Consider the following 11,261-nt stretch of genomic DNA (forward strand, 5'->3'; position numbering starts at 1 on the left):
ATATATAAATTGTAAATGTATGCGCACGCATACATGATATCTACATGGTACAAAATATAGATCTTTAGATATCTTAGTTTTAAAAAGAAAGCAACTATGGAATCTATGACTATTTTTGGCAATATAAATTATTAATCTATCGTCATAGAATGTATTAGATACAATCAAAGAGTTTAATTTTATAGACGATTGCAACGCTTTTTAATCGTGCCAGCATACATTGCATTTATTATTTGCAAATGTCCGGTGATTAATCGTTTTCGATCTCGGTCAAACTCGTACGTTCTCAAAAGCGCTTACATTACATTAACAGTGTTACTGATAGATATCAGCTGTTCTAGTAAATAAAGAAGGCATTTCGATATGGACATCGTTGAAAATGTTACGAAAAATCAAGAAAACAATAAAGAAAATGTATGTATATCAGAAGAAAAGAGGAATTGTTTATCCGAAATATGTGAAGGAAGTGAAAATTGGTATTATATGCCGGATTCTATTCTTTTAAATATTTTTCAATATTTAACACCAAAAGAATTGACAATTGCTGGAGAAGTATGTAAATCATGGTATAGAGTATCGCATGATGAATTTCTTTGGAAAGATCTGTTCTATCAAACATACAAAATAGACCCGGACATCGGCATTATGCCAGGTTAACTTTATATATTTATAAATATTCAACATTGCAAAGAGAACACAATCTTCATATCATTAAAAATAAAAATTAATACGCACTATGCATGTAATTAAAAATCACTATTGATATTAATATCTATTTATATTTTTTTTACTTTATATTTAACATTATACGTTATTATATTTTAGGAAAAACTTCATGGTTAGGAGAATTCAAACGTTTAACATATCATACACCACTTTTAGAAACAGAAGTACTTAAGGAACATTCCCATCAAGTTTTACATGTTAGTTTTTCACACAATGGAAAAATGTTTGCTACTTGTTCAAAAGATGGATACATTTTTGTGAGTTATTTCTATTTTATAATTATTTAATTTTTATTTTTAAATTTAATAATATTAATTAATTAATTAACTTATAATTTATGAAATTTATTATAGGTTTGGGAAAGTCAATATCCTGTTAGTATAAAATATCTTCATGATATGAAAACATTTAGTTGGAAATATACACAATTTTCACAATTCAATTCTTCTGATACTTTGCTGCTTGTTTCTGGTGTACATTTTGGAACTCCTCTCAGTACTTCGGGTGAAATAGCAGTATTTAGATTAGCACGTAAGAATACAAATGAATTTAATTAATATTTTAAAATTATAATAATAATAATTAAAAATAATAAAAATATATTATTATTTAATTTCTTTTTGTTATAGCTGGATTTGATCTTCAATGTAGAGTAATAAATAAACCTTATGATATATTTGGTACATGGTACAGTGAACATTACCTTATAAGTGGAAATTTATGTTGGTTAGCACATTTAGTTAGTACTAGTCTCTTATGGCTTAATAAGGCAAATCAAGAAACATCTAGTGAACATGTACCTATTATGACACAATTATTTAGGTATTTTATGTGACAAGTAATTTTTAATATTATAAAAACATTAATATATTATATATTAATATTAATATTTAATAATAATAAATAATAAATATATTAATAATTATATGATTATTTTGTATATTTTAGATTTTACAATGGTAATGCATCATCACTTCGAGCAATAATGATAGCTAACTGTTTGACACCTGAACAAAATGAATCTGAAGAACAACATAATCAGCCTTCATCTTCTAATATTAAAGAAGAAAGAGGAAATCCACCAAGTCATAAAGATATTTCATCTGCATCTTCTAATGACACTTTACAAGAAGAACCTGTTGTTCTTCGTCATGCATCATCCAGATTACAGTAAGTTAATTAAGCAAAATATATTTCCTATTCATATATATTTTATTTAATTCAAAATATTATTGAAAACAATTGATATAATTAACTCAAGCATATACAATAAATAATAGATATAGTACATTGGAAGGTGGATTCATGAATTGGAAAAAACTTGGTGATGGTTTTGAATATGCTAATCCTATACAATATAATCAGGAATATAGACAAGTAGAAATGGAAAAAAAAGCACATGAAAATGACAAAAAAAGTGAAAAGTCTTTGTGGAATAAATCTGGAAGTAAGTGAAATTTATTATAATTTATTATTATATATTATAATTATTATTATATTCTTACTATATTAATACAATAAAATTTTAAATGCAGAATCATCAAATATAAAAGAAAGTGAAGACGAGTTATCAAATAATTGTGAAAAATATCTTATTTTTACAACTGGATCAAAAACTTATACACCTCATCAGGTGGGTTTCAAGAGAATAAAAAATGTAAAATTCCCTGCACGATTAGATCCAGGACCATCATTACGTGAAAGAATAGAACAAAGAGAAAGAGAACGAGAAAGACAAAATTCTTATGCATTTATTACTAATTGGTTGGATTATGAATCTGTAGCTGATCAATTTGATAAAGTAGATCACTTAATTGATTTGCATGGACATATTATAGGGATGGGATTATCTCCAGATCATAGGTTGGTCATATTTTTTTTTATATTATAAATTTATATTTTTATTTTTTATTATAAATAATATATATATATATATATATATATATATATATATATATATATGTTATTAGATATTTGTACGTGAATACAAGACCATGGCCCCGAGGTTACGTTATTACAAATCCATTACAACCTCCGCCGATAGCTCAAGAAATTGATATACATGTTATTGATTTAGTAACATTAAAGCAAGTTGGTACCATGCTAAGAGCTCATAAGGCATATACACCAAATAATGAATGCTTCTTTATTTTCCTTGATGTATGCAATGAATATGTAGCCAGGTAAATTTAATCAACTAATTTTATATAAATAATTATTTCATTTTAATTTTCTAAGATTAAAATTATTATCAGTGGAGCTGAAGACAAACATGGTTATCTTTGGGACAGACATTATGGAGTATGTTTAGCTAAATTTCCTCATTCTGATGTTGTTAATTCTGTTGCTTTCAATCCATGTGATCCTGAAATGTTAGTCACAACTAGCGATGATTTTACTGTTAAAGTTTGGCGTAGTCGAGCTGTAGTTCATTCATTAGGATTAAATGAAGATTCTTTCCGTAGAGGTATGGAAGTACGTAATAGGCGAAAATTTCGAAAAAGTAGTTGTAATATTGATTGACTAAAGACTATTAAATTTCCAATTTAAATTTCTATTTAAAATTTTAAAAAATATATTAAATTACTTATACCTTCTATTTAAATGTGTAATATATTAATATATGAATTCATAAATTCTATTTTTAATTAAATAGAATTTAATAATAGGATACATATGGTTACACATTTATAAATATAATATTATAGATATTTATAATTATCTATAGATATTAACAATTAAACTACAAATGTTACATATAACAATTAAAAACAAATATTACATATATTTTATTTATAGAATATTATCCTTAAGTAAAGAAAGAATGATTTTGCTGTATAATGATATTTATTATAATTGGAATATTTATATAATTTTTTTATAATCAATCCAAAAATTTTCAAATAATTTTATTCATTTTTTTTGTCGTTTTGTAAGTACTTAAAGATAAATTATTCTTTCGAAAATAAGTTATATATTTTTAAATATTTAAAAATAAATCTTTTCTAAATTTTTATAACAAATTTAATTGACAATATTTTATGTTTAGATAATATTAATAATAAGATAATATTTTCTGACTGATATTTTTAAATTAATTTAGAATAAGTTTTGATGGTACACAAATGTTTAATATATATAATTAACAGTTACTGAAATAATTCTCATTAAAATAAAAATGTAAGATTAAAATGTTTTATAATTTTACTCAAATAAAAAAAAAGAGATAAAAAATTAAGAATTTTTAATTATTTTACATATATATATATATATATATATATATATATATATAAATAATGTATCATCAGAACTATATGAATAACTATTTATAAGTAATATATTTTAAATAAAAAAATTTACTTTTAATTAAAATGAAATTAATATTTTAAAAAAAATTATATTAACAAAAATATTATATAAGAAAAAAAAAGCCAATTAAAAAAAGAATTGTTTTTATGTTACAAATATTTAACATATTTACTTATATATTTACTTAAATATTATAATACAATAAGAGATATATGTGTAATAAATATAAAAGATAATCAAGAATCGTTACGATAGATTGTTAAGAGAGAGAAATTTACATTTAAAGTTATATGTAATTATTTCGTTAAGAATTTCAAATCTATAATAAACTTTAATACTTACAATATTTTTGTAATTTGTTTTAGAATAACTATTGAAAAACTATAAAATAATATACATGTTCTATACTTTGTGATATAGGAACTATAATTAATTCTATGGAATTATATATTAATTCTATTTCAATGAAAAAATGTACATATTTTTATTTTTAAATTATTTAAAAATCACTAGCTATTGTTAATAAATTCATTTTTAACTATATATTATATAAATATCAAATCATGTAACATTAATTAACGATATAATAAATAAAAATCTATTTTGTTTTTTCTTTTACTTTCAATAATAATATGCCTTAACTAATATTCACTTAATATAAATATTACAAGTATAACTTGCAATATTTATTAAAAAATATGAATGTTAATAATAACAATAATAATAATAATAATAATAATAATACAATTATGCTAAAAATTAATGATTTCTTAATAATATTTCAAATTTCCTACAAAATAGTTATATATTAATATATTGTTATATCTAATTTCATAAGAAATTATATTTAAAATCACATACCTAATTTTCACATTTTTTTTCTACAACATTAATTCAAATTTATTTTTCCATTTAAAGAAATTATTTATATTATTAAAATATTTATGTAGATACATTTACCATTGATTCTATAAAAAATATATAAAAAATTTTTAATATTTTTTTCATATTATTTAATTTATATATATATTTTTATTATGATATAATTTTATTTAATAAAATTACCTGGAGCAGGAGATATTTCTTCTTTAGATGTTTCTGCATTACGTTGTAGAATTTTTTTATGAGCATCTTTATGACCATGACAATGTTCACATTCATCATCGCTATCTTCAGAACTACTTTCACAGAAACTTCTTGGTTTTTCATAAATACAACAACCTGTACAATAACAAATAAATTATATTTATACATTTGTCCATAAATATAATTATTTTTTATTTGTATTTTATACATTATGATAAATTGACTGAAATAAATATTTACATTTAGATTTTTTTTTATTCATATGTTCATTATCTACAGTACCCTGAGTCCATTGAACCTTCTTATTTGATCTTGGTTTTCTAAGACATAATCGAACAGTAGGAACATCCTAAAAAAATAAAAACATGTAAAATGTTTTCTATCTTTTATATTTATATGTATGATACACATGATAAATTGTAAGTTTATAATAAAAATGTAGATAGATATATTTCAAAAGATTACTTGTTTTAAATGGATATATTTGTTTATATTAAAAAATTAATATATAGTTACATTAAAAATATATAATAATATTATTAAAGTTTATATTTAAAAATTCAAATTATTAAATTATTATATTAAATATTAGAATTAAAACTTTTTTTTATATTTTCTTTAAATAATATCCACTTTTTTATTGCACAATCTTGACTTTCTTTAAAGTTTCTATTTTATCATCAGTATAGTTTAAAATATTTTTTAATATTTCTGTAGTATGTTGACCCATTACAGGAGGTGCAAATCGAACTTTATTTGTAGAATAACTATAAGTTACAGCAGGACCAATAACTTTAATTTTTTTTCCTGTAGAATGCTCCATTTCTTGTACCATTTTCATATAGTTTATATGAGGATCTTCAAAAACCTATAAAATTTTTTGTATAAAGACTATTTTTAAAGCATTTAACATTAACATTTATAATTTTGTACCTGTTTTATTGTATTTATTGGTCCATATGGGAATGAAGCACCTTCAAAAATAATTTCCCATTCTTTATTAGTTTTTGTTTCAAATATTTTTCTGAGAATAGATAATAATTCATCTCTATTTTCCACTCTAGTCTTATTATTTTTGTATTTATCTACTTTAGATAATTCTGTTAAATGCATTCTTTTAAGCAAATCTAAAAATTGTGTATCACTTCCAGTTCCTACAGTCATATAACCATCTTTTGTATGAAAAGCTTCATAAGGTACAATACTTTCATGTTCTGAACCCCAACGTACTGCTTCTTTATTAGCATTTAAATAATTTGATCCTATATTTATTAAACTAGCAACTTGTGTTGCCAATAAATTACATTGAATCCATTGTCCTTTCTTAGTTGTCATTCTTTGATATAATGCAGCTAATATAGCACCATGAGCATATAAACCTGTTGCTAAATCAGTTACTGCTATTCCAACTTTACATGGTGGACCATTTTTTGAACCTGTTATATGTAACAAACCTCCTATAGAAGCAGCAATCACATCATATCCTGGTCTATTTGCATAAGGTCCTTTATATCCATAACCAGTCAAAGAACAATATATTAGATGAGGTGCTACTTTGGAAATATCTTCATATCCTAAACCCATTTTTTTCAATTTTCCTGGTATATAATTTTCTACTAATACATCAGATTTTTTTGCTAACTCATAAATTATATCTTTGCCTTTTTTTAAATCAATACATATGCTTTTTTTATTTCTATTAACACTAAGAAAATAAGTTGCTTCTTCAGTTCCTTGTATAAATGGTGGACCCCATTTTCGTGCTTCATCCCCACTATCTGGTTTTTCAATTTTTAAGATCTCAGCACCAAGATCTCCAAGAATCATGGTACAATAAGGTCCGGCAATAATTCGAGTCAAATCCAAAACACGAATTCCGGATAAAGGTGATTTATCATCTTTGATATTTGTACATATATATCTTCGATTTTTTGTAGTATATATATTTAGTAAATGTTTTATTCTTATCCATTTTGAAACAAATAATGTGTACATTGTATATTTTTGATAAAGAACAATTGTTTTTATAAAAAATATTTATTATTCACAATTATAAATATAAATATCATTTCACTAAATTAATAACTAAAATCACCATAAAATTACACAATGATATGATAACACTTTACACAATTAACACTTGTGTTATATTTTTTATATCATAAAAAGTATAAATTATTATATCAAAATGACGCAATCATGATAAAACTAAGCATACCTGAGATACAGAATCTGTAACATCTGTTTCTGTTTGTATTTGAGTAGCTGATTGTTCAGATGTTACCGATCTCTCCATTTGGAATATATTTTCCACAAAAATATAAAATAAATAAACAATTTAATGTGATTCAATATTGCGGTTATTTCTTACTATCATCATTCGCAATTGATGAAAAGGACGCCATGTTTAAAATTAGTAAAGAACTATTTATTCTTTCTATTATATTAGAGAATAGAAAAATGTTTTTTAATTCATATATCATCATAAAGGCAAACAATATTATCATTATTGCATATATGAATCTATATTATATTTTATTTATATTTATTCATTCATAAAATTATAATTCAAAACATTGAAGATGATCTTAAACATTATATTAAATTCGGAAATATAATAAAATAATTTACTATGATAAAATATTTATCATTAAATTTAATTGGTTTTAAATATGTATTATAAATATCAACATATATTTATTTAATATATTTAAATTATTTTCAATAATAGATATGTCACTTGTAATTATTGTCCGTAAAGACGAACAATTTGCTAAACTGCCGTAAAGTGAATTCTGTATTTCAATGCATTTGTACGATTTCGTATAAATATTTGAGGCCTAATGCTCAGTTTTACACAAAAATATATTTCAAAGTTAATACGAGCAATTAAGGTCTTTTTGATTAATTTAATATTTTTTTAGACTCTATAAATATGGAGGTAAAGTTTAATTTTAATCAAAAGAGGTTATATGATTATTTAAATTTCATTAAATAATTTTAGTATATATTATGAGTTTAATAATTTTTCTTAATTTTTTAGCCAATTACTAAAGTTCCTTTGCCATTAGAACCCATAAAATCAAATCAAGTAGAAGACAGAAGATTGTGGGTAGGCAATTTAGATTTAAGAATTAATGAGTAAGTATTTACTTCAGATTAATGATTAAATTATACTAATATAATTCTTTAATTATTAATTATTAATTAGAAAACCACATAATTTCTTTGTGTAATAAAATCTGAAAAAACTAACTCTTTATCTGTTAACTGGTACCAACTCCTAAAACTCGTCCAAAAACATGGAACAATTGAAAAGTTCGACCTTCTATTTCATCGATCAGGCCCACAAGCTGGTCAACCTAGAGGTTATGCATTTGTTACATATAAAACTATTCAAGATGCTAAAGCAGCTAAAGATGCTTTACATAATTTAAAAGTGGGAGCAAAAAACATTATTGTCAGATGGGCTCATAGTGTAACAGAGGTAATAATTAGAATAATAAATATTAATATTTTTTTTTGTTAAAATTTTTAAACATATTAATTAAATAAAAGTTTATTTATTACATTTAATTTTTAAATTAATAAATTAATATATAATATTTACTTTATTTAAGTCTGATATGGATAAGCCAAAGCCAAAAATAGATATACCTGCTCTAGCTGGAGCTAAAAAAGAAGATAAAAGAATAAGGTAAATTTTAATTTATAAAATATATAATAATAAAAATAATTTTGAATGACCATTATTAAGTATTATTAATTATTTTAATAGTCGTGAAACAGCAATTCAAGCTATAGAAGCAAAATTGAAATTAATGAAAGAATCAGAAGAGGAATTTGAATTAAATAAACCTTTAAATGGATCACCAATAATACATTTATATCAAAAACCAGAAAATCCAAAACCGTCCACATCTACTCGTTATCATAATCGAAGTAATTATTATCATAATAATAAGCCATACAATCGTCATAAACCAAGGAGATAATTTAAAAATTGTTTTTTTTTTAATTTATAGTGTTACAATTAAAAATAATCATTTCATTTATATTATCAATGTTTGTTCCATGACTATAGTTGGAATATTTATATTATTTATATATTCTATTTAAGTAATCTCTGTATTATGTCAATTTTTTTTATTATAAAATCTTATTTTTTAGTTAGTTTTTTAAGTCTTGTTTTCTACTATCAACATGATTCCTAAGGTGCAATTGCACATTAGATACACAAGTATCTTAATTCACTAACAACATAATATTTAATATGTACATTAATGTACATGTATTTTCATAATCTATAATATCTTTTTATAATAAACAAATATATACTTTAATATATATTTTATTGTAATGTAAAATATGATAATTTTTTATTTAAAATTAAATATCTAAAAATAAAAAGATATTAATATAAAACTTAAATAAAAGTGATATTAAATTTTTGCTACAATTAGTTTTATTTTAATTATAATACAATTACACAAACAAACAAAATTATGGTTCTTTTAAACTTTTTTTATATTTTCCACGCATGTGATATGGTAAGGGTACTATAGCAGGACATGGTATTTGGCCAGGTACTACACATATGCAGTTTCTATGACAATCAACACCAAAATTAGCAGAATTATCTTTCTTTTCTTGCATTATATTTTCTTGTTGCAAAGTATGCTTTGTTTTACCAATTACATTTTGAAGATGAAATAATATATCTTCTTTAGTTTTACTATCTAAATCAATTAACATAGTATTTCCATTTTCTGTAAAAGATTGAAAATTTATATAAATATTTTTTTTGATATATCGTTTTAAAAATTATTAAGATATGTAATTATATTAACATTAGTTATTAATATTATCTTATATTATAATATTTTTTACATGTATGTATATATATATATATATATATATATATATAATTTTATAATTCATAGATAAGAAAAACATTGAAAATCATATAAATAAAAATAGAATTATTCAAAATTGCATAAAAAAAGAAAAATTTTTTATTATTTAAAAAATTATATAACATATAATTTATTTCAAAGAAAAAAAATTACATACCATAATAACATTTAATAAAAGGTGTTGGTGTCATATTTTTGAAAGTGACAATTTGCACATTTGGATTTTTATATTGAATTTGTGGTAAATTCCAAAATATGAAATCCCTAAATAAAAATCATATTAATATAAAAATCATATAAATATATATTATATATTTCGATTATATTTTTAAGTATTTTTTTAATAAAACCTATTTTATATATGTAAAAATATAAAAAATCGAATAAGATATAAAAATATAAAATAAATATACCTGGTGCCTTTATGATGTTTTCCATATGTATTATAATTAATAGAAAGTATTTGTATTTCGTCTTTTAAAATTAATTTACCAGCTTTTAAATAATTTAATGTTCTTCGTATTGGTGCTTGACCAATCATAAATGGCATTTTGATTATTTATTAAATTAAAAATTGTTTGAAATAACCTGATTCTTTGTTACTTTTTGTGCACATATATGTGTACTTAATGATCTATAAAATAAAATATTTTTATTGATAAATATTAATTATTTCATTAAATGATTAATTTTTAATTTAAATATTAATATTAAATATTTTTAATAAGAAGAATATTTTCTAATGTTATATTTAAATCAAATTTACATATACTGTAATATATATTTTTAAAAATATTTTTGGTTATGTTAATATTTAAATAAGTTGTTATGCCACCGTTAATGCAGTCAAAGAACTGAAATTACGGTGCATCTGCGATCCGTATATATCACATGTTCCAGATATTTTCTTCCTTTCTCTTTTGAAATATTTTATCATTAGTTGTAAAGTCCAGCTGCTTTAACAGAAATTGAGTAATTATTGATAATAATTAAAGTGAGTTATTATTTAATGTTTATATATAATTTTATAATATTACAATATAATAATTTTAGAAATTAAATATATAATTTTTTAATTAATATTTATTACTTAAATATTTTGTTTATTTTTAATTTTAATTACTAACCATATGTTTAAATTTCTTTATAAAAATTTTATTATATATTGCTTAATTTTAAAAATAGGATAAGAAAGAAGAGGAAAAATAAGAAGAATAAATCAAT

At 21.6% G+C, this 11,261-nt stretch overlaps 5 protein-coding genes across 9 annotated transcripts; 2 read left to right on the forward strand and 3 right to left on the reverse strand.

Annotated features, from left to right (window-relative positions):
- The first annotated feature begins 55 nt into the window (after positions 1 to 55).
- Positions 56 to 4,664, forward strand: LOC107993800 (F-box/WD repeat-containing protein 5). Its single transcript, XM_017050426.3, has 9 exons — positions 56 to 652; positions 826 to 983; positions 1,080 to 1,257; positions 1,356 to 1,548; positions 1,675 to 1,896; positions 2,007 to 2,173; positions 2,262 to 2,589; positions 2,697 to 2,909; positions 2,982 to 4,664. The coding sequence occupies exons 1-9, from the start codon at positions 364 to 366 to the stop codon at positions 3,247 to 3,249; spliced, it is 2,016 nt and encodes a 671-aa protein (XP_016905915.1). The 5' UTR covers positions 56 to 363; the 3' UTR covers positions 3,250 to 4,664.
- On the reverse strand, positions 1,080 to 7,481 carry LOC108004183 (uncharacterized). 2 transcript variants are annotated; one of them, XR_009831113.1, is made up of 5 exons: positions 7,340 to 7,481; positions 5,362 to 5,470; positions 5,101 to 5,256; positions 4,897 to 5,003; positions 1,080 to 4,825 (listed from the first exon to the last, which is right to left on the reverse strand). XR_009831113.1 is itself a non-coding variant. In XM_062079222.1 (4 exons), the coding sequence occupies exons 1-4, from the start codon at positions 7,415 to 7,417 to the stop codon at positions 4,978 to 4,980; spliced, it is 369 nt and encodes a 122-aa protein (XP_061935206.1). In that variant the 5' UTR covers positions 7,418 to 7,481; the 3' UTR covers positions 1,080 to 4,977. The 2 variants fall into 2 exon arrangements, 1 of the variants encoding a protein (XP_061935206.1); XM_062079222.1 differs by having other exon boundaries at positions 1,080 to 5,003.
- LOC108004172 (succinate--hydroxymethylglutarate CoA-transferase) lies at positions 5,583 to 7,116 on the reverse strand. The gene is made up of 2 exons (XM_017066885.3): positions 6,055 to 7,116; positions 5,583 to 5,989 (listed from the first exon to the last, which is right to left on the reverse strand). Exons 1-2 carry the CDS (start codon positions 7,114 to 7,116, stop codon positions 5,759 to 5,761), a joined length of 1,293 nt encoding a protein of 430 aa, XP_016922374.1. The 3' UTR covers positions 5,583 to 5,758.
- On the forward strand, positions 7,396 to 9,580 carry LOC108004177 (probable RNA-binding protein 18). 2 transcript variants are annotated; one of them, XM_062079217.1, is made up of 6 exons: positions 7,397 to 7,537; positions 7,853 to 8,062; positions 8,165 to 8,262; positions 8,395 to 8,608; positions 8,742 to 8,818; positions 8,900 to 9,580. In XM_062079217.1, the coding sequence occupies exons 2-6, from the start codon at positions 8,057 to 8,059 to the stop codon at positions 9,114 to 9,116; spliced, it is 612 nt and encodes a 203-aa protein (XP_061935201.1). In that variant the 5' UTR covers positions 7,397 to 7,537; positions 7,853 to 8,056; the 3' UTR covers positions 9,117 to 9,580. The 2 variants fall into 2 exon arrangements, with proteins under 2 accessions (XP_016922386.2, XP_061935201.1); XM_017066897.3 differs by lacking the exon at positions 7,853 to 8,062 and having other exon boundaries at positions 7,396 to 7,537.
- Positions 9,569 to 11,213, reverse strand: LOC108004200 (small ribosomal subunit protein mS25). Of its 3 annotated transcripts, XM_017066950.3 has the most exons (5): positions 11,165 to 11,213; positions 10,902 to 10,993; positions 10,451 to 10,671; positions 10,195 to 10,301; positions 9,569 to 9,890 (listed from the first exon to the last, which is right to left on the reverse strand). In XM_017066950.3, the coding sequence occupies exons 3-5, from the start codon at positions 10,585 to 10,587 to the stop codon at positions 9,625 to 9,627; spliced, it is 510 nt and encodes a 169-aa protein (XP_016922439.1). In that variant the 5' UTR covers positions 10,588 to 10,671; positions 10,902 to 10,993; positions 11,165 to 11,213; the 3' UTR covers positions 9,569 to 9,624. The 3 variants fall into 3 exon arrangements, with proteins under 3 accessions (XP_016922439.1, XP_016922431.1, XP_016922448.1); XM_017066942.2 differs by lacking the exon at positions 11,165 to 11,213 and having other exon boundaries at positions 10,873 to 10,990; XM_017066959.2 differs by lacking the exon at positions 11,165 to 11,213 and having other exon boundaries at positions 10,804 to 10,945.
- Between the last annotated feature and the right edge of the window lie 48 nt (positions 11,214 to 11,261).

The sequence above is a fragment of the Apis cerana genome, linkage group LG9 (assembly GCF_029169275.1).
Source record: "Apis cerana isolate GH-2021 linkage group LG9, AcerK_1.0, whole genome shotgun sequence".
NCBI lineage: Eukaryota > Metazoa > Arthropoda > Insecta > Hymenoptera > Apidae > Apis > Apis cerana.